The following is a 23,923-nucleotide window of genomic DNA, read 5'->3' on the forward strand; positions in this document are numbered from 1 at the left end:
TGTTTGGGAAAATATAAATCTTTCATAAAAGAACCGGTGATTTCGATCGAAATCACGGCGCAGCAGTGGCAAATATAATGAAGTTTAATCTTTGCAATACGATACGCTCTCAATATTACACGGAATAATAACGGCGGGCATTAAATCGGAACAATTATTGGTGCGAATAGAGAGGAAGATGGTGCTCCGAGATTGTAGGTTGTATTAGCTTGTAACACGTCGTACGATTCGTTTGACTTTATTGCAGGCAATCGATTGTTCCGATATACAATGGAGATAACGGGGCCTCATTATGTACTCGCGGCGAAATCACAGTACGTATATGAGAGCTGAATGTGTAATCATATCTATATTTGATAATTCATATTTACAAGGTTTCATAATATAATCATGTCGACGACAACACTAACATAATCACAGCCAGTTCGTCTCATGTAACATTGATAAACAAATAGATATACGAGTATACGACTAATTGCCCGGGAGAACACATCATTTTTCTCAACTTTTTCATTCTACATCGCTACACGTGTGTATGTATGCGTGTGTGTGTGTGTATGCGCGAAATTATACGAATATAATTCACTTCGGCGCCGATATTTCTCTTACAGCGCGCGAGTGTGATTTTGTTAATAGCAATAAATTCTTCCCTTTGAATATTAATCCGCGGAAGTGATTCGGGAAACTCTCGAGTGAAATAAGAGTTGTCAGTTGGATCAATTTCGGGGAAATGAGCCACAACTGATTAGATCGCATTATCTTCACCTAATTGTTTATTAGAAAATTCCGACAAGCCAGTTAATTAACCGAGCTGTTAATCCAAACTAATAACGATAATTTATGTTATCGTTCGATGTGGCCGTTAGCTGTGATAAATTGAAGCGGAGAGAAATAACACGATCGAAAATTGATGAACGCTTCAAATCTGTACGCACACGAACTCTCTTAACAACCTCTGCACAGTTAGCATCGTGATTAAAGATACTACGCTACGCTATGAATATTTCTGCGGGTTTACAGCTTCGCAAATAGAAACGTGATTATCTTTACGTTATTGTTACGCTATAAAAGATCTTGCTCGCTCTTGCACATTTATCGGGGAGCATGGCAGGACTCTGGCTCAAGGTATAGAAATTCGTTTTAGAGACTCCACTAATTCCGTTATCCTCCCGCTCTACATTATTCGATAACGTCGAGAGACGATTCAAGATTACGATGTTATTTCTACGACAGCGGATTAGTTCGTTCAGAGTTTACGTGGCATCGCTCGTAATCAGTCGCACGTTGTTAAACTTTGGTTTATTAACGATCGATACATTTATCTTGCCATTATTAAAATCTTCGTTACATTATAACACGTTTACGTTAATAATATGATCATTTTATTTTATACACACCTTCTTACAATATCTCGTACACGCTAAACCGTTAATACGAAGAATGGAAAAGGGTGAAGGTATCCCATTGTCAATAATATATCGCCAGCGACGCGCGCCGGCTTCAACATCCGCGGAATCGCGGTTTCTTACCACTCATAACAATTGTTTCTTCTTCCTTTGTATTTATGCAAATAAATTACTTTCACATTCTACAATAATCGTTCGCCGCTCCTGGGCAAACTTACACGCCCGTCAATGCATATCGTCTCTTATATTGTGTTATGATTTTTCTTACTCTTATTATACACACATTTTTCACATCTGCAGAGTCTTTTCTTGTTCGCCGCTACAGCGAGATTGATATAGCGAGAGAGAGAAGTCATTAAGAATCGTTAAGTATCATTCATACACAACTCGATCTTGTCGAATGGTTGCGGCGATCGGCAGTTTTGAACGTCCTACTTGTCTATAAAAAAGTCGCAACTTTTATTAATTTTATTTGCAATATCAAATTTATCAAAGTGTCAGGCGTGAAGAGTCACGATTTGTATTCACCATCGGATACATTTCGCCATTCAATCGCGCACTCCATCTTTGAGAGTCTTTGAGATCCTCTAGAGATTCTAATGGCAGCGAGTAGTGTGAACGGGTTCGACAACGCGAATCGTCGATCTTTGGTTCTATCGTTTCATCGAGCGTTGATGCTCGCTTGTATGATCGTCCCGGTTTATCAATCACACGAGAAGTACAGGGGCAACTTTTTTTTTTGACACGAATTTATCGAAATCACGACGAAAGCGCGACTATCTTCCGATGGCACGAGGATTCACGCGAGATCAGAAAGATGAGGAGCGGAAAAAAGTTCACTCCGCGCGATCGACGCTGAGATCTCACATGCAAGTCCACAGTTCGGTCTTTTCATGTTCATCCGCTCTTCCGAGCGCGCCTACTCGAACACACTCTCGGCGGCCTCCCGGATCTTCACGATCAGGAAGGACCGTCTGCAGAGCTTGACGAGCATTTCGATCCTTTGTCAGGATGGCTTCCTGAGCTGCGGCAGGGCGATCAGATAGACGTTGCCGAGGACGGCGCCGACGATCAGCAGCATCACGCTCACGGCCGACAGCAGCCGCACGTATCGCACGAACCTGCGGCCCCGGGCGTCCTTCTTGCTCTGGTTCGGGAACACGGCCAGGCCCAGAAGTGGACCCGCCAGCGCGCCCGCGACGTGCGCCGCCCAGCCGACCCGACCGCATCCGAGTAGCGCCGGTACGGGCAGCGACGCGACGTCCGCACCGGCCAGCAGCAGCACGGCGCCGAGACGCCAGCCGGCGTAGCGCAGCTCGCCGTGGCACTGCAACGAACGAGAAACAAAAAGCTGCGCTACGGCAATCGGGCTCTATCGTCGAGGCTCTATCGTTTTAATTACTGAGCTAAGCTGTGCAAAAGTTTAATCTGTAAATTTCATCCGCTACTTTCGCGGTCCACTCATTTCGAAAAAAAAACTGACTGTCGAGTTCGCGTAGTCGAAACTTCGATCATAAATGCAACACGGCGACTGACGTGTTTGACTCTAAAGAATTTCTATCGCTACTTTTTCCAAAGAAAATCTATTATTCGCTATTGTTAGTGTTATTAAAAAATTCGCGAGAATATTTCGAGCGAAAACATTCCTGCGTCTTTTAGCGTAACTTCTTTTTTTAAATAGCTTTTCTCTTCTTACGTTCCGCGGACTTTTAAGGAGGAAGGGTCGTTAACGGGCGCTTTACGTCCGCCAAGCTTTGCGTTCTTAGAGATTAAGGAATTTTTTTCTCTCGCTTACCAGGTAGAGATGGGCGAGATGACTCGTGAGCAGTGCGTAAACACCGGCTGAAGCGCCGACCAGGTAAAGACTAGGTTGCAGAAGCGACGCTCCCAGAGCGCCGCAGACTCCGCCACCCAGATAGATCGTCGCCACCCCTATTCGCCCTTGCTCCACCTGCAACCATGAGCTTTCTACGTTCTTATCTGCTTACGTAAAAACTCTTGTCCATTTATAAACATGCGGGATTATGACAATCTTTATAAATCGCTTCGTACGAACATCTTCTTATTCGAAAACAATACAGATTTCATCTAAAACTCTTATTTTTCAATCTTGTTCAATGTGCATTGCATAAAGAAATAAAATGTAATTTCGAATAAATATTTAATTTATCGAAATAATTTTTCTTACTCGCGTCATTAATATTAAGTTGGTGCAAAAAGTTTGTCGCTTCTTTCGTGAAGATCTATTCTAAGTGAATTTATCGATTTCCATTCTAAGAGCATTCTCATTGTAATATAAAATCTTGTTTCCAGAGGAAAAAATATATTCGAGTCAATGGCGATTATTTTGGTTCATAAAAAGTCTATTAAAACCTTGCAATTTTACTCTTCAATCTTACTTGACGAATATGATTTTTGTGCCAATCTAAAATATAGGTGTAGAACGCACATATAATATTTCCTAAAAGATATGCTTTTCGCCCAACATTTATCGATCCAGCGATTTTGAATATTTCAACGGGAGCGATTTAATTGTCGATACGCAAATGTTATCCGATTTAATCGTGGGCGAAAAGGCATCGACAGGAGAGGCCCGCTCTCTTAAACGCGGCGTCTCGACAGGCGAGCTGAGCGACGTCCCCGCAATTTACTTGATTGGCTCACCTCGAGTGGAGTGGCCAGGACCAGCTGAATGACCACGTTGAGTGCGAGGTGAAGTGCGTTCGAGTGCAGCAGCATGTAGGAGACAAACCTCCAGCCCTGCACCCTCTGACGGGGATCGTAGACCAACCATCTCCGTAACGTTGCCTCGTCTCCCAGGCAATGGACGGTTATCTGTTACGAGTGAAAGCACGTTTAATGTGCTTGCCTCTGCCGCAGAATATTATGCAGAGAAGCGTACGGCGAAATGGCGTATATTCAAGAACACGGAAATAATTATGCCGTGAAAGACGTGTCGGAAGACTGAAGATTGAAATTAATTGCGATCGACAATGTCTCTGTTAAACAGCACACGCTACTGATTAATTATTTTAGTATATATTTTGGCGCTTTTTCGCTGCGATAATATAAATTTTATTTTATTTATATCTCATTAATCGGAATATTCATTTATTATTATTATTATTATTAAATTACTTTTATTAATATTCAACACCGAAATGTTTCGATGCATGTGTAACAGTTACGTACAGAAGCATTTCTCACATTCCTCAGAGAAAGATGTGGCTTAGCAACTTGAGATTTGTTGTGTATCTTGGAAGCTAAATAAAGATACGGGAGTACATGAATTAAGCGCTATCCCAGATTCTGCGGAGGCGCTGGTGCGCCAGCTATTTCCGTAACGACACTTAACTCTCTAGGAAGCAAAGTGGTCTTTTGGTTCTCCGCTGAGATGGAAAACGTGTTCCACGCGTCTTTATCGCCGAGCCTCGCACGGAAATACGGAGAAAACGCTTGTCTTTCCAGATTAAACGAAGTGACATAAAACCCCCAAAAAAAACTATTCAATGGACCACGTGACGCTCCTTATTCTATTCTATAAATATAATACATCTTTTAACAAATATTATTAACTGTAATTCTTTATAGTTCTAATAAAGAAAAGACTACACACATGAAAATTTATATCTCTATTCATATTATAGAAAAATTTATTAATTAAATTCATGTTTTAATGGCAAAATTTTCTAAAATTCAAAATACAATAGTTCGATCCAACAATATTTTGCACATAAAATCAATATATTTAAACGTTTAGCTGACGTTTAATAAATTTGTCTAAAAGATAAATCGAACGATCGTATATTCACACGAGCACTATATCAAAATCCACGATAAAACTGTGTGTACAATGTAACGAATAATACGATATCATATAACGCCTTGCAATTGAACCGTTATCGAACATTCGATCAATCGTATTATCGATCACAATGATTTACGAAGATCCAGCAAGCCTATTAAGCAGCCCCCATATGCGGATAGCGATATCGGAGGATTTCGTTCAATATTAATCGCGCAGTTCGCAAAATATTTATGTTACGAACGTAGTCGGCGCGCAATTTATCTCAGCACGTTTAATAACTTGCTCATCCGATTACGTTCGGAATTGATCGTAACCGTAATAAAGAGCGGCGAATGCGTGCACGCCCGGCGCAGGGCGCGCGCGCAAGTCTCTAAAATAAACCTTAACGATTGTCGCTTGTTTTTTTTTCTGCAACCCGGCGGCATGCACGCGTACAGACATTCTCGGCGGCATAAATCACACGCGTCAGCAGGTGTGCCGCTCTTTCGGGGTAGCTTGATACCTCCCGGGCTATCCATTCTGACGTCCCGGTTTTTACGACCTCGTCTAGGTTTCGGTGTCGTTCGTGCTTAATGTAGTTTTTTTTCGCTCCCTATCTTGGACAGTACTTTTACGGCCGTTAAAACTCAGCGTTCAATTTGCAGCAAATGATCGTCCATTATCACACCCGTGCTGTATCGCGCGATAATATTTTAATTTGATAACGAGTGTCCGCTGAATAAGGCTGACTATTTTGTCGTCTGATATCGCGAGTGTGAAATTCAACTCTGCACAATGTTATTAACGTTAAAATTTATGACTTGCTTTTATGACACTTTATACGCATGCTGTGATTAATATAAGATATAAATCTAGAAATTAATGTACGTCACTCAAATCTCTATTTATATTACATTTTACTTTTCACTGTTATAAGCCACGGTATAGTACATGATATAATATTTGATTTATGATTATATAATAATAAAACAAAATTTTTAAGTACTATTTTGATTAAACTGATCTATGTATGTGTCAAAAATTCTAATTCTAATTCGTAATATTCAAGCAATAAATTCTACGAATTAATTAAGATGAATGGAATAATTAAAATTGTTAAATAGAACATAATAATTTTCCAATAACAAAATTATTGCAACTTAATTACCATAAATACCATTACAAAATATAACGGATATACAAGGAACAATTATTATAAAATTTAAAAAAAAATGACAACTATTCATTTCATATAAATTCGTTGCTGCAGCCTAAATGTTTCCATTGTCTCTCACTTCACCTTTACAGATGATAATGAAGGAGGATTATTCAAGCAAGGGTGAACAACATCCGGATGGTTATTGTCAAGCGCGCCATGTGTCAGCCTAGCGTGATCACAGTCAGTGATTTCATCCAATACAGTGTTCTAATTCTGAATTCTAAGCAAATGTTTGCAGCAGCCCGTATAATTGGTGTTGCATGTATGTGTACGGATGTGTGCACGCGAGTGTCTGTGCGTATATGTGGGGCGCACTCGGAACTCTGGTCGGAGTTCGCAATTATAGAGGCGTTCGCATCCTACAGCGTAGGAATTTCATTTTCCTAAGGCGCGAGAAAAGAACGTAATATCGCGTAGTATTCACGTAATGTGATGCAATATCGATATGCACAGCATGCTGAAATATTGTGCGAAGAAATTTGGCTGGCTTACTTGAAACTCATGCTTTCGCAACACTCACGAACAATATCTAACTGTATCCGGAAGAAACCAAATAAGGACTAAAAATTCAATTTTATAGTAATTTCATGTCAATATTTCTTTAAATACAATATATAATTTTTTATTTTGTAAACTGATTAATTATTTGCAAATTTTGAAAAACTTAAAAATACAAGAATCAACTACGTAGGTAAAAAAATATTCGTAATTTCTTTCTTCCTTTATTTTTGCTGTAATTTTTTTCAAATACTACAATACATTGCGGTTTTGAGAACGCAAATACCAACGGTTCACCAAAAAGTTTGGGTAAAACTCGATTCGCTATTCAATGTGGTAATCCGTTTGAAACGGCCACCATACCAGACAGAAGACGGTACGCAAACCACAGTGGTTCGTTTTACGAGTTTCAGCTATCGTCTGCTCGGAGTGCAGTAAAGTGGCGAGACAGTAGGAGTGACTACAAGTTGAATCTCGATACTTTCCGCGGGCGAGAGATACGTTTACGTCGCCTAAAGTTAAACGTAAAGAAGACTTTGTTTCATACGGAATTGCTCGAACCGGAGAAATCGTGAATATACGCTCAACTTTACGATTCGATGGTTTTGCCGTTCGCGTGCTACATGTTCTTATGTAAGTTGTACGAAAAATAGATTATATATAAATAATAAATTATATAATTAATTAAAAATGCACTTCTTCTTTCAACAAAAATATTAATATAGATTTGAATGTTTAGTAATTAAAAATAAAAGATACGTTTCGCAAATTTAGCGGAGCGAATAAGACGAAATCATATTCATAAATAATAATTCATAAATAATCATATTCATAAATAATTTTAAGCAAATAATACTTTAATAGCATTCGCTAAAAGTGCTCAACATTTTGATAAATATATAAAAAAAGGTATACTATTAAAAATTGTAAATCACATTATTTATCATTTTATGTAATTAAAATTAAAATAATAATTTCCACCGTTAATAAAAAAAAAAAATTATTAGTTGCCATTTAAATTTGGCCCGTTTTATTTTACGACCTGCACGTATATTACATCTCAATTATATTATACACCAACTATTCTTGATAGTGTACATTTCTGAAAGTATCAATACAGAACTTTCAGAAGTTCTACAGGATATTCTACGGGCACAAGTAATGTACATAGGATATGCAAATATGTACAAAGGGTGTGGAGCTTACCAATCTCTATATTCCTTCATAATTTTCAGTACGAAATAATTAAGTCGTATTCAAATTTCACATTCTTCGAATTTTTTGATTTTGTCATAGTCTCAAGATCATAGAAAAATATTTAGCGCTACATCTGAAACATAAGCGCTAATTTTTCAAATAATATTAATTATTCGAATATTTCATCTTTCGAATATTTATATCATATTTTAAGCCATAAGTAATGCCATATGTTTCATATATATTGCATGACTCTATTTTCTTGTATTTCTCTTTTTTCAGAGAGTATTTTCCCCGAGTTATTCATCTCTTTTTTTGATCTAAAAAGTCGAAAGTCGCATTGTCCGGGCACATTCGCTGTGTTGGTATTATTGTGTTAATCGACGCGCGAAACGTCTACTTCCGGTGGTCCGCAGAACGTTTCAAGGGAATTCATCATTTTCCGCTTCTCACTTCGAGGTCCGTTGCGCGTTAACACCCTCGGTTTTCATTCCCTTCACACCGTCCTCTTTTAGCGATGCTCGTCGGTTTCGCCATGTTAAGAGCAGAAACGCGGGTTCTTCCGCGAATTAGAAATGCATTTAACTTCGTAGTTTTAAGTTTATGCATTTAAAACATAAATTAATGCTTCGCCACATCATTACAGAACGTAAAATTCACGGCTATCGTTTTATCGTATAACTGCATCGTATAGTAATAATCATGTGACCATATAATTATACTGAATTATTTTTGCGTAAAATTAGAATATATATCATGCATTCTGTCGTTCTATTTAATTAAAATTTATTTTTTATTTCTTTTAAAAATAAAAGTAATTTCAAACGTTTTGAATACGTAGCAGCCTTACAATTTTCCTTTATATTATTAGTATGCGCATAATATCTTTTATTCGTAGTTATTTAATTTAAAAATTGTTTGTATTCCAAGAACAATTAAAAAAAATATGATGGTTATTGTTACAATATATTTCCACCCCTCTCACTCTTTCTCTCTCTCTCGCTTCATACATTTTGCGCTTCCTGTCGGATGTAAAGTTTCTTAAATTCCGAGGAACGATTCGCGGGAGCGATTCGTGCCAGGACGATAAATATTACGGCTCGTTTCTTTTTATCGTGCAAAACGCCGCCGATGTTCTCTGTTTCCACCCTTGCACGAAGCATCGCGGCGCGCATTCTCAGGCGCGTGTGTTTATACACGTTGTCTCGTATATTACAAATTATCTTCCACTTGCAACAACGAGTTTTCACCAGACAATACTGCCGCGATAAAGTTGAAATTCACGGACTGCAGCCATGAATTAGTGGTGCCTTTAATTCCGCGGCTTTAGGTTTATACACTTTAGCGCGCGTTCCTTCGTCCGTGGGTAATTTTCCCGGAGATAAAATACCTGGGGTTCAGACATTATTATATGCGAACCTGAGAAAATCAACTTTCTTTTTTTCCAACTACCACGACGCTACTTTTTGAGCGTTTCATTAAGCTTGAGAGCACATTAATGTCCTCTCTCTTTCTTTCTATTTAGCTGAGCCATTTTAAAAATCTCCTCTTCTCATGATACATTTTTTATTTAGATTACTTTATATGATCATTGAATTAGAAATAATTTAATATTTTCAAATCTTTTTTATTACGTTTGTCCGATGTTTTTTCACTAAATTTTTCCACTATATGCGTAATTTTATTTTAATTTATATTAAATTCCTTTTTATATGCATTAATTTTTTTCCACTTTATGTTTTGGTTATATTTTTTCTTTCTCAAGTATATCAAAAATATTTTTAATATACTTGAGAGCGATTATACAACCAATGCAAATAGCAATTTTTTCCACTTTGAAGAGAGACCCGTAAATTATTATTTTCGCGTATTAAAATCGATATTTTCTGAATTATTAAAAACTATCACGCGATTCCAAGAAGTATATTTATTATAATTTATTACATCACTGCATAAATCTCTTATAACACGACTTACATATTCTATACATCATGTATTAATTTATTATTTTATGTTGATTCTAACTTCGCAACATTAAACTCGAGCGCTAAGCAACCCAACAACAATCCCAGAATTATTGATGTTATTTTCAAGTGAACTTCTTTCTCATATCACCTATGTGATCACATATAATTCCAGCATTTTATTACTTTAGAAGATATCAATTTAAAAATTACCGATTTTTTAAAAGAATTAAATAAATATTCAACTACAAAAATAATCACGCATCACGCGATTGCTTCGATAATACTAATTAAAATTGAAACTTATAACGTGCGGTATCAAGTATAATAAATTTCAAACTGCAAACTTCGCCAGATTGCATGAATATTCAAAGAATATATATTTGTACTTAATTTTCATATACTTCAACTTTTACCGCCTCTTGCAAAATTAACCGAACTGTTAAGCATCTGCGGAGGACATTTACTTTGATCTCGTTTCGCCGCGACTCGTACAATGAGTCAAAAGAAAACCGCGGCTAAGTGATTAACTTTCGTCGTGTTCCGTGGTAAACGAGTAAGAAATTGCGGCGTAACTTCGCGGGTTTTAAATCCGCGCATTTTTATCGCGCGTACCCGTCGCTGCTTATTCACACGACTTTTCCGACTGAAATGCAAGACGAACTTCTTCTCGAGATTATTATCGAGCGGAAAAACCGCCGGGAGCTTCCGTGCTTTTTTGGAGTTCTCGCCATCAGGTATCTCGGAATATCGTTTCGGTATTCTCCGGCGAATTCGCGCGTATAATTGGGAAGAATTCCCATCGCGCTTTTCTTTCGTCCTTGCTCGAGAACTCAACACGACACGTTGATTCCGTTAATGAGAAATCTCGGAGCTTACAGCGCACCGTTTTACAACTATTCTTTTCCACTCGACTTGCATTCGTCGGAATGTTCACGATATACTCCGGCGTTCTACGATGAGAAAATTTTATTCAGCTAGAATAATATTTGCCCGGGCGTAATAGGAATATGAATATGCGTCGTGAAAAGTAGTAAAATACACGAAATAATTAACACAAAAGAAAGGATGGTCATACATTTTATAAACAATGATAATTATTATGATTTAGAGAAATATAATACTGCGATAAAATCGTAGTTAATTCGATTTTATTATTGTTTTATGCAATTTTATCTTCTCAGATAAAAAATAGTTCTCTGTAAGAAATTCCTAACAATAATCATTACGAAACTAAGTTAGAAATGAACATTTTACTAACAACAGATAGTTGACGAATTAATAGTTGTCATTTTTAATGATTTTTTACGTGGCTGTTAGATGAGCACTCGTCTCTTTCTCAGACAGAATATGTCAAGTGCTCGCAATTGTTATTTCCCACGTGTCGTGCATTTCTACGTATCGTTTTTTTTTGCATTCACTCACCTCAATGATGCTAATACAGATCATGAGGTAGGGCGGTCGTATCCGGAAGCTCGGCTTCCTCGGTGGCAATGGGTGTCTGGGCGTTGGTCTGGGCGTGACTTCATCGTTACGCTTTTTTTTATAAGAGGACGTGACGATGATCGGCGATTCCGGAGAATAGGGTGAGTCGGGTCCGGAATACGTCGCGTCCGTGGAATCCGACGAGATCGTCGACAAGGTTGGCGAGTTTTCCAATAATGCTGCCTCTGCGTCCATCTTGATATCTGCTTAAACGAATAGAGGAAATCAGAATGATTAATGCAAAGCGGCATATTTTTACATAAAATATATATATATATATATAACATTTTTTACAACGCGTTGTAAATATTAAACGCAGAATATAAGATTTCCACATTAAAACGTTTAACGAGTGCTTGACGTATAAAAATTCACTCGAAACTGTAGAATTTATGAAACCTTTTTCAAGGTGGACAGAGAGAAAATTATATGTCGCAATTGTTGTAAAGGACCTAGTTTCATCTCGATTTAAGAGACCATTTTAATTTAATAACTTTAAAAACTACATCCGTGCGTGGTAGATAGAGTTCACGTAACACGATTAAGAAATTGCATTATACGTGTTGTTTATCCGAAGAGGAGGGTTTACGAGGACGCGACAGGAAGTTCGCTGGCAAATGGACAAGACGAGAAAAGAAGCGGAAGGATCCAGAAGTCGGGGAAAGTAGGAGTTCAATCGAGCAATTCTACGAGAGAAGAGCTCGTTTTTATAAACTTCCTCTTCCGTCTAACGACAATCACTGAACCGTGGCACGTTGTCCGGCGATCCCGAGATCACGATTCTCGCTCTTGCAGCTCCTGCCATTGCAATAAAGCCGCCTTTCGGCAGTTTAGTTCGCAGATATCGCCGGCTTTCGTCGGCTGTTCCCGTGGAAACCTGCCTCTATAATTCAGCCGCAAATCCTGTAATGGCGCGAAAGACGTGTTTCGGAGCAATTTGTAGAACGGCGTGTACGCTTGAATACGTTTACGGGCGTAGGTTAATCTCGAAATGATACTTCGTATTAGAAACTTGTCAGGTATAAAGTGTAAACGCAATAATGGAGAACTGAGCAGTTCTTATATAAAAGAAAGAAGTTTGCGGATTTCTGTAAACAAATTGTTAAATTGTAATATTTTCTATCATTAAATTATTTTACAAGCTTAATTTATTTACTGAGATATCAAATGCGAAATTAGTTTACGTTATTTATTTCATTGATAGATTATTTGTTTATATTATATTTTATGATAAAAATATATTAATAAAGTTTCATAAATTAATCTATTTAAAAACTTTTCTAATAATTCTTCTGATCTATTTTTATCTGATCTGTCATGTTATTAAATATTCTTGGTTCTTAATATTCTCTAGAATGAATTAATTAGGAAATAATATTTTCCTAAAATACTATTTCCTAAAACAATTTTGCTATTCTAATTTTAAAGTGATATAAATAAAAAAAGTAAAAATTCAAGAATAACGCCTTTATTAGACATGATATATAAATCAAAATAAACGTTAGGTTTCCACAATAATATATTGACAAAATTAGCTCGGATAATTATTTTTGCAATTACATAATGATGTACAGTGTGAATATCAGTTAATTCCTTTCCAAATAATTTGTCCATAGCACTCTTCGCGATAATTCTGGATTCTAGCTACCAATCCTTTTCTAATCATAAATGTTCTAATAGCATTGTCAGAATAATATTATTAATCATTATCAGAATAATATTAACAAAAATTTAGCGCGAGATTGATTGGAGAATCGATAGGTTTTTTGTAGGTTTTTTAAGCGTTATACATGATTATTTTCCGTAATGATAAGCGCATGATAATTTTCGCGTTATCTCTTAGAGTTTATATCTTTTTATATTTTAATTTCCTAGGAACATCTTTCTTCGATAGATATCGGAAAAATATAGGAGAAATATTCACGCCAGCATTCCCGTAATCATCGAGATCGTCTTTCGCCGCTCGTGCATAATCGTCGGCGAGTTCATCCCTCGCCGCTCGTGCATCATCGTCCGCCAGTTCATCCTTCGCTGCTCGTGCATAATCGTCGGCGAGTTCATCCCTCGCCGCTCGTGCATCATCGTCCGCCAGTTCGTCCCTCGCCGCTCGTGCATCATCGTCCGCGAGTTCATCCCTCGCCGCTCGCACATCATCGTCAGCGAGTTCATCCCTTGCCGCTCGTGCATCGTCATCCGCGAGTTCATCCCTCGCCGCTCGTGCATCATCGTCAGCGAGTTCATCCCTCGTCGCTCGTGCATCATCATCCGCGAGTTCGTCCCTCGCCGCTCGTGCATCATCGTCGGCGAGTTCATCCCTCGCCGCTCGCACATCATCGTCGGCAAGTTCATCCCTCGCCGCTCGTGCATAATCGTCAGCGAGTTCATCCCTCGCCGCTCGTGCATAATCGTCGGCGAGTTCATCCTTCGCCGCTTTATCCTTTAATGCTTTTAAAATATTTTGTTTATGTGGTATGTATGGCTTTGTTCGGATATAAGGATGCCTGCGGGTTTTTTCAGACTTATCCAAATATTTATTTTTCCTCGCTTCTCGACGCGCATCGTCCGCGTATTCGTCTGCAGATTCTTTCTTCGACAGTGTCCGTCTCGACATGAACCTTGGCCTTGGCCTTGGCCTTGGCCTTGGCGGTGGATTTATTACATAAGGATCTGAAAAATGTATCTTGTGCGCTGCTGCAATATCGTCTGCGTGTGCTTTCTTCGACAGTGTCCGTCTGGCCTCTATTCTGGGCCTTTTGGTTCCTTGGTTTCTTTTCGGAGCCCATATTATATTAGGATCCGAAAAATGTGTCCTGCGCGAATCCGCTGCTGCAATATCGTCTGCGTGTGCTTTTTTACCCGCAACTTTTAAGGGTCGTTTGAGCCTCAGTCTTTTTAAGTATGTGTCCGAGTATGCGTCCAAGTGCACATCATCCTCAAGATCGTCCGAGTGCACATCATCGTCAAGATCGTCCGACAAATACGCTGATCTCGCCAACACACTCCCGTAATATAATTGAATCGCTATCAACAGCAGAAGAATCGCTCGATAGGATCCCATGATGATTGCATTAGAATCACGTGAGGAGAGATCCAGACACTGACGATTGCTACTACGTTCTGCTGCGGCTATCGCGGCCCGCCGTTTTTAAGTCGGGCCGCGGATCGTAAAAGTTATTGAATTCGTACGCAACAAGATGGGCCGCAATATCAGCTATAAATGCAGCAACGATGAATGGTACCATACATGATTGATCGTGTACATACAATTATCTGCACGGCCTCGTATATTAATAAGTCCGTTGATTAATTTCACGCCAGTATTATCATCGGCGCTTCGATTATGAAAATTTAGAAGTTAATTCCTTTATTATCAATGACTCCATTGTTCGATAATAATTTCTGCAATCAATGGCGCGACATTTTATTTTTTTTTAGATTTACGCCTTGCGTGCATGTAACATTCGCGCACATAAAGATAAAGATCCGTGTATCTGCATAGTTTCAAGTTTCTTTTTAATCTCAGCACGCAACTAAATGTAGAGAGCACGAGAAGTTGACGGGTCATTTGAACGTCAACAAACACAACGCTGCGTGTAATTTCTTCATTTTTTAAATTATAGTTCTGAATAATTAAAATAATTTTTGAAATTATAATTTTAGTGAGCAATAATGCGATATTAAAATATTTTAGAATATTTTAAGCACGCATCAAATGTATATTAGAACAATGAGATGATACTATGAGATGAAGCTAGAATATTTTGAGCACGCATCAAATGTATATTAGAACAATAAGATGATACTATGAGATGAAGCTAGAATATTTTGAGCACGCATCAAATGTATATTAGAACAATAAGATGATACTATGAGATGAAGCTATAACAGACAAGTGCTTGCAGTTACGGAATAATTCGCGTATTCAGGATTAATTCTTAGGAATTGTACACCTCAAACTAAAGCCACCTAGTCAACTGCTCTCATAGTCGGCCGGCTTAAAACTCGATCTCACGCGCTTTGGACCGAAACGACCGAAGCATCGGCGTCGCACCACGAAATCGCTGGTTTTCGTGGGTATCCGCCGGTTTCGCGGTGTGGCACGGGCACCGAAACTCGGCGAGCCAACAATTCAGCGGCAAATTCTACGGGTGACCCGAAAACACGAACCGAACAAAGAGCGTTAGCGGTCGGACAAAGAGGTCACGAGATGCAGCCCCGCAGAAAGGGAGCCACAAGTTCTCTTCACCACGCCTTCCTCATGGCGGTCCAAGCGGCGGTTTACGACACTCATATCGTCCTTACTTCTCTCTTCCGCTACCACTATCTCGGTTATCTCTCAAAACAAACTCGCTCGTTGGCGTGTCGCGAAAACGCGCCTGCAATACTTACTTGATGCGTAATTGTATTCATGCACTTCGCACCGCCACCTAAATGCACGCCCGTTAGCATACATTAAGTGCAAATGTACAAAAGAAATATTTAAAATCGTCACGCTTCTAATCAAATCTTTATCTTTGTAGACAATTTTAATTATAATCAGATGAACAATCTTCTTCTTTTAAGAAATCTTTAAGTTACTTAAATTGTCATATCCGAATAAAATTTCTAGAAAGCATTTATTTTTCATTTTTTACGTTTTATGCCTCGTCATTATAAGGTCTTTCGTTACAATAAAATTTTGGTGCAAATCGCGAGTGAATGGCCGTAGTTTATGTCCTCTTTTCTTCTGCACATAGCATTGCTGCCAACTGTATTACGCCCGGTGCAGCGCCTGGCAAAGGTATTATTAGTTCCTTGCATTATTGTCCTGGATTAACTCGCGCGGAGTGCCACGCAAAAAGCTGTAATTTCTAGTTAACTCGCGCGGACGCTTTCTATAGCTATTAAAGTGATCTGAATAGGTCTGGCTCTAAAGCTGGAATAATATCTTTGTGACGTCAAAAAGATTTTTTATGATCTTTTATTGTGTTTTAAGGTATCTTTAAATTACTTTCCCTCGGCAGAATATTTCATAAATGTACACTGTGAAAAAATTTGATAAATAAAATTCCACATAAAATTCGCTAAATGTACGAATAAAATTTTTTGGAAAAGTTAAAATTTACGGCACAGCATCTCAGATTTCGATTCTCGTCATTTTCTTTATCATTTATTTTCATAGAAATAATTATTTTTACACGCTGCATTTGTTTTCAGATAACAAGTTTTTTGTCTACTAATTTTTGTGTACCAACTTTATTCTTATCGGATGCTTATATTCTCAAACTAATTAATTCAAGATTTACAGCACTTCGTATAGTATGGAATAAATCTATTTATGAGGTTTAAATTTAGATACGACCTTTCGTTCAAAATAAACTTTGTAAATTATAAATTCAAGTACCCGAGCAATGAATTAAATAAGCCTCACCTAACAATTTCTGATTCTCACTAAACATGAGATATTCAATTCCTTCGCAGCGTTAGCTTTAATCGATGTTGATACGATCAGTCATCGATGCCTAATTTTGTACGGAACGTTCTATTTCTACATCATTTTTATACATCATCTTTGAAATTCTTCACACAACATCCGCACGTGTTATTCAGGAGGGATACAAATGAGCCGAGGGCGTGGGTCGAGGCCGCGACGCGCGGAAACGGAAACGCGCGGTGCACTTTCGACCGCAGGTCAATGAATGTTCGTGCGCGGTTACCTGCGTAAACGCGTTGCGTGAAACGCGTGCGAACGGGCGCGCGTATGTAAAATCTACGGGGGCCGTATTTCGCGGTCGCAACCGTAAACGCGACGTGGCGATTCGTCGACGTCGGTAATTCAGAAATATCAATTCTACGCGAGAGCGTGGAAATAGATCGTCATGCCAGTGCGATGGCATTAACCCGTTGCTCACGTTGTGGACGGTGCGTCGAGCTGCGCTTCCGCCGTTTCGTTAAATTTACGATAACGGCAGCGCGATATTGCGCGGCAGTGCAGCATGGGATAAGATTGCACCGGCTCTACTGGATACCGGATAATCCGGATAATTATAATTGGATGATCATATATATATTGCGCTTGAATATTTAGAACTTGAAAATGACGGTTCGCGATTTTAATATTCACGAAGCGACCGTCAGTCGTCAAGAGTTTTATTTGCATAACGGAAGATTTCGAAATCTTCTTTTAGAACGTGCGAAATTGATCCTGTCACTACATATCCTTACAAGTCTCTAAAGATGCTATTTAACTTCACCAAAATTATCAACAATGTAAATCAATCTTAAATAATTTTATATTCTTATCGAGATAAATATCAATATAGCATACCTTCATATAAAGACAAATAATTCACAAACCAAGTTATTTATTTAAAAAATCAGATTTATGATTTTCATGGTTTCCAATAGTTATCGCGTTATGCGTCAATGTGGAAAGATTGTGGCGCAAACCTCCGCATTGTTTATTCTGACATTTTCTCACACGCGCGGAAACTCGCATTACCGCGCGCATCGAATCTGAAGTATTCTCGCGGCGGAACGCCACAGTTTGGTAAGTTGCGCCGTGCGGCGGGTGTTAATCGTCGAGGAAACTCCGACTTCATCGCGAATACGCGCGGCAGCCGGGATCCAGGAAGCCGAGGTACGGCTTAATGAAGCATTGACGTGTCCGGCAAAACCGTGTACCTGTCCGCGTGTAATTAACGTAACGCCGCTCCGTCGGTCCGTGGCCCACGCAAATCAAGCGGTACGCCGAGAGCGAACCCGAGCGAATCCGATGCTGTAATTAGAAGCTCTCGCAGCGCAAAGAACAATGGGGTAGGTGTGTTCGCGTTATCTCCGTACCTGTCGATATTTGTGGCTGCCCAAGACGCGGCTCGAATATCGATGGGCTTGGATGACCCCTGCTAGAACGTACGGGACTTTCGGAATTATCGCTCGACCATAATGGAGGTGAAATCCAACGAAACTCGGTTTCCTCGCGCTTAACTGATTCTTAGCACATCTCCGTAGAATTATCCGTAGAATTATCTATTCTGATTTCTCTTAGCCAATTTGCGGAAAGCTTTTATATTTTGACTAATTTGCATTCAATATCTGAAATAATGTTCATATAAAAAATAATTTTGCCGTTTAACATTAATAAATTTCTTCGTAAAAATTATATTTTTATATTTTTTTACGCACAATAGATGTATTCTATAGACACGCCAAATATTTGTAATAACTATTTATATCAAAGTATTCTGGCGGCAAATATGTTGGTTATCGATATTTTGAATTCAACAGTTCGCTTTACGTAGATATCAGAAACACTGCATTCTAATAATTTAATAAATGTGGAAGATTAACAAATAATCAAAGCACATAACGTATTCCTTTAGCGGCAAGCGCAGTCAGCGGAGATGGAAATAGGATTTAATTAATCCATCAGATCGCGCCATACCAGGAAGCTGATGTTGACTAATTAATTTAATATCATTAACAAATGTTTGTATCTATTATAATAACTATGATGGTAAATAGCCATACAAAGATAAATAAATTATACAACAAAGCCGCTAATCGCTGGGAAGTAACTCTTATCAAATATTGCATGCAGCTATCGAAAAATCACCGTAGTCGTCCAAAAGTCTTGTATTTTATACAACGTTTCCTGCAAACTGAGACACTTTGTATGAAGGAAATATCCGAATCGTCAACAGGGATGGGGGTGACTTCCTTCGCGAGTTTGCGATGTCGAAAGTTTCGCCGAGAAGCGGCTGCGTCATTAATTATTCCGCGATAGCGTGAATACCAGTTACATACCTACGATTGGCTCATTAATTTTCAGCCACGTCATATCGACTTTCTGTCGAGAGGCCTTGATATCCGAAAATCCCGGCGACGTTGCCGATCGTTGCAGCGTGAGTGAACGTGTGTCAAAACGCCGTGCTGCTGCCTAGCCGGCCACAAATCAAAATCGCAACCGTGTGCGCGCTGTGTGTCTAAATGATCCCCGAATTTACCGCGGCGAGGCATCGTTTCGGAAAAACGGTGCGAGATGATCGATTATTTCGAGGGGGGAGGGGGGGGAGGGAGACGAGCGATGTACCGCTCATCTCCCCGCGCGGAGGATTTGCGGAAATTTTCGGAAAGTTTGCGATCTCAGGCGAAACCAGCGGAAATTACTACGCGCGCGTCGCACGCGATATTACAGAATCACGGTATCGCGCGATATACAACGCAGGATATCCCGGGGCGCTGCTGCGCGGGCCACTTTAACATCGCGGTGTCAAAATAAAATTTGAAATGTTATAAAGCTTCGGATGTGAAACGAGTACGAATAAAAATTGCGCGCGGAATAATTTTGTCATTTCAACAGCGAGACACTCGAGGCGCGCATCCAGAACATGTCCTGTCACTTCGAAACAAATCACGAGTCGATACAATGATATCGAATGACAGCGTTCAATATCATGTTAAAATTGCTAAAATTAAATGATCAAATTTAGGTATCAAATATATTAATTTGAATATACATTGATTTCTCTCTTGAATTCAGGGCAATCACAGTTGTCATATTTCAGTGTAATCCCATTATTTTATCAATTTGCGTCTATTTTCCCTCTAACTTCTTGTGTTTTAATTACATGCAGATGAGTGGCAAAGTGTCATTCCAATTTCCTAAATTAAAAATTACTTCAAATTATATATAAATATTACGATAAATTAAATGTAAATTTAAACAACTGATTAAACTTATAATTATTTGCATAGATAACCGACTACGATGCCTTTGGCGCTAAATTCGTGAACGTACGCTCATTGAACACGTGAGACCGAAGCGTTTGCGTTGAAGTCTAACGAGACCCCTGAAAATTGATCGCTGAACGCAAAACTGGAAAAAGGCGTCAAAGCTACGCCCTTTGTCGTTCCGCCTATGTGGACATAGGCATCGAAAGCGGTTGGCTTTAAAGTGGGGTTTAATTGCGTTAAATCGCCTTCATAGAAGAAATTATCCGCGTTAGTTCCCTTAATCCGTCAATGGTGCACTAATGCTGATTAAGCTTCATGCGTTGCCTGCGTTTTATAAGCTTCTTTAAAGCTTTATTCAGATAATGATGAAAATATAATAATACACGTGCAACGTTGAAGCAGATAGTATGAAACTATCAAAAATAAAATAAAATAAAAATAAATTTTGCTATCTATAATAACAAAACAACAGTGTGAAACGTGAAATCAACGCAACAATGCGGTTCTTATGTTAAAGCTAAACGAAACAATATTTTATGCTGTACATTTTCCTGTATAATTACCCTGCGCTGTCAAAGATATTACAGAAAGTAGCTTTCGCGCTGCTGCATCTGCAGAAATTTATTAAACATATTTCTCCGTGTACAAGCATGTAAGGTGTTATGTCGGAAGTGCATAAGGTGCATAAATTATTTAGTAAATCGCTGAATGATAATTTACTGTGCTGCTATAATGCATACGGGAATAAATTATATTCCTGTGCTGTGCGCGCGCGCGCGCGCGCGTGTGTATGTGTGTGCTATCTGCCTAATTAAAGCGCGCTCAGATTCGAGCATGTAAAATATATAACAATCAAAAATTTTAACACAAATTTTCGCTAATCTACATTGACCAAACTCAATAATGAAATATAATCAATTATTCCACCTCTGAGTTTCAATTAAATACATTTTTGCTTGTACATGTATTGCCAATTAAAATTATTGTATTTTAATATAATTAAATATTATTTTACAATATGTGATACATAGTCATAAATTATATATTCATATCAGATGATGAAGTATAATTATATTAAAGACACGTAAAATAAATTCTTTTATAAAAGAAATGAAACTTCTATCAATACTAGCACCACTGTAAATCTCGGTGGCAGATTATTAACAAGGCACGTGTGTAACACGGACTTTTAACTGCTGTCATATATATAATTTATCGTTATGAACAAACGCTCGATTGCTTCGAAGTAAATCGCTAACGATTTTACGACGGCGTTGTTCAACCGTGCCGTAATAATATTGGCTCTGCTCTCTCTGAGATACAGCGCGAAACGCATCTGTTGGATTTGTTGAAGTAGTGTAGCGCGTATAAAAGTTCATGTATATACGTCTCGTTAAATAACCGTCCTCGTGATTTATAAAAGAATTATTGTGTGTTGCAGTCTTTCATAATAAATATTTTATTTCGCGCATGCAATCTGATTACATTAATAATTATAGGTATGTATAGAACACTGTAACGTATATACTGTGTAAAATTATACTCTGTTTTTTATACTGCTCATAAATTACGCCGTCATATTTGCGACAAATCTCTCTCTCTAAAAGGGATACGTAAGCCATAAATATCTCGGAATTGATAAATTGCGAGATTACTTCAACATAACCCTAATTATTCCATTAATAAGGCAACCGTGTAATACATTATCTGAATTGCCGTCCATTTGTTTAAACCAATTAGGAGGAAAGATACGCATGTTTTTCATCCAATAATTGCGTTAATAAATTATTTGAAGCCATTACGGGAGTTCGACCTTGTTAGAATTATATTTTCTAGGATTCGCGCCATTAAGATTAGGATTTCATACAGTTAATTATTACTTTTGCATAAGAACTGCCCCCCTTTAACATTCATAGAGTCACGTCATGCAAACCTTGAGGTTAATCTTGTAAGTTAAGTTGTAAAATGCAATTACATCAAATCGCACCGACACGGAACTTATTAAACTGTTTCGAATGACGCGAGGCAAAGCCGTTGGCAGCGGAGTATAAAACGCGCAACTTCGCAGCGCGAATAAAATAATTGCGCGGCGGCCAAGGAATCGTTTAGCGTGTTATTCAGCGTTTCATTTGTCGACGAGCGAATATTTTCAAGTGCCTTTCTTAAGGCATCCCTGCTCGCTTAATCAACTTGCTATTCCGTTCCTTCTACTCTAATTAAATCGTTTTATTAAATTGAAACGCTAAAATCTCATGAAAATTAAAAATCGTGTAATTAAAGCGACTAGCAAAAAAGTAGCGGATCATGCAAGAAAGTACACGATAGGAGATTAATTAATTAACTCGTCTACACTTCGGTACTACAACGCAAAATTAATCTTAACAATTGTTTATCTTGGGAAAAGTGATTCTCACATATAACGCACATACTCAAACTTCGAAAACTGTACTGCAAAGTAATTGTTATTAATAGTGGTGGAAACGGAAATTGAAGATTGGAATTAACAAGAATACGAACGTCTAAGAATATTTCAATTATTTTAAACGTCATTGAAATGCGTTTCAAATATTGTTTTAATATCATTTGATATTGTTTTTACTTTTTCAGAAGTGATGCAGGCGCGAGCAATTGGAGCTTTCGTCCGGCGTGTACCCAAATCGTGCTCGTGATATACGAAAATTCATGCTTCCGGGAGCGGAGTTTGCCGGGAACGACGATCGTCTACGGCGATTTAGAACGGAAACTCCACCCAAGCCGAGTCGTGGAATCCGCCCGTGAAGAAGCTTGACAAACGTCTGTCGAGGACGAGGCGATTAATTATTAAATTTAACAGACGACATTCGCGAGCGTACGGGGAATTCGTGTCTCGATTACGACACCGTTCTGTACGTCAAATTTTGCCCTCGGTCTATACATCGGTATTCTAACGCGCGACGGTACGCTCCGTCGTGAAATTTCAGCGCTCGTCTCCGTGTTTACCGTCTCCGCGTGTTTTCTGGCTGGTGGCGCATAAGAACGCGATTACATTCGATCCGTCATCGTCGGTGCAACGAAAAGTCCGTTACAGTGTCCGGGCCAATTCGTTTCTTTCATTCGAAGACGAATGCGCTCCGAGACCCGTTTGCTGGAGTATTTCTCTTATTTTACGGATTTTCCTGGTGCGACGTCTTCCTCGTATTCTTCGTATCTACGCTCAGAGCGGCGGAGGTTTTATAATTTCCAAGGTTTCTTTTTATAACACCTTTGTGTAGTATTTAATTAAAATATCGGGAATCTCGACTCAAGACGGAAGTTCAAAAAATCTACCTTCTTACGCTACGTTATTTGTCTTATAAAGCTTTTGCATCCCATGTTGCACAAGTCCAAAAAGATTATTCAAGGATAATTATATTAATTCGCTCGCTAGTTGAAAATTTAAAAGTGAAAGAAGCGTTTCGGAGTTGGCAAGACTTTTTTCATCTTGTACACGTTATCATACTCAAACGCGAGTAGTCTTCCGTTGCTTGTAAACAAACGACCGGGCACTTGATAGTATAAGCGCGCTAAGAAAATATTGAACTTCGCCACGGGAATCAAAAGAGAGTTCTTGGGTTAAGAAGTGAAAGGACGAGAAGAAAAAAGAGAAAGAGAGAGAGAGAGAGAAAGGCGCGCG

General features: G+C 38.6%; 1 protein-coding gene across 5 annotated transcripts in view; it reads right to left on the reverse strand.

Moving 5' to 3' along the window:
- Positions 1-222: 222 nt before the first annotated feature.
- rho-6 (rhomboid-6) overlaps positions 223-23,923 on the reverse strand; it is a 156,769-nt gene continuing 133,068 nt past the window's right edge. For 3 of the 5 annotated variants that reach the window (XM_067355914.1, XM_012362361.2, XM_067355916.1), the window contains 4 exons: positions 11,497-11,759; positions 4,071-4,241; positions 3,202-3,357; positions 223-2,733 (listed from right to left, as the gene is read on the reverse strand). In XM_067355914.1, coding sequence (XP_067212015.1) covers positions 2,413-2,733; positions 3,202-3,357; positions 4,071-4,241; positions 11,497-11,751 — 903 coding nt within the window. In that variant the 5' untranslated portion in view covers positions 11,752-11,759 and the 3' untranslated portion in view covers positions 223-2,412. Of the gene's footprint in view, positions 2,734-3,201; positions 3,358-4,070; positions 4,242-11,496; positions 11,763-23,923 lie in introns of all 5 variants that reach the window. The other 2 variants (XM_067355915.1, XM_012362358.2) reach the window with 1 other exon arrangement.

The sequence above is a fragment of the Linepithema humile genome, chromosome 5, assembly GCF_040581485.1.
Source record: "Linepithema humile isolate Giens D197 chromosome 5, Lhum_UNIL_v1.0, whole genome shotgun sequence".
Taxonomy (NCBI): Eukaryota; Metazoa; Arthropoda; class Insecta; order Hymenoptera; family Formicidae; genus Linepithema; species Linepithema humile.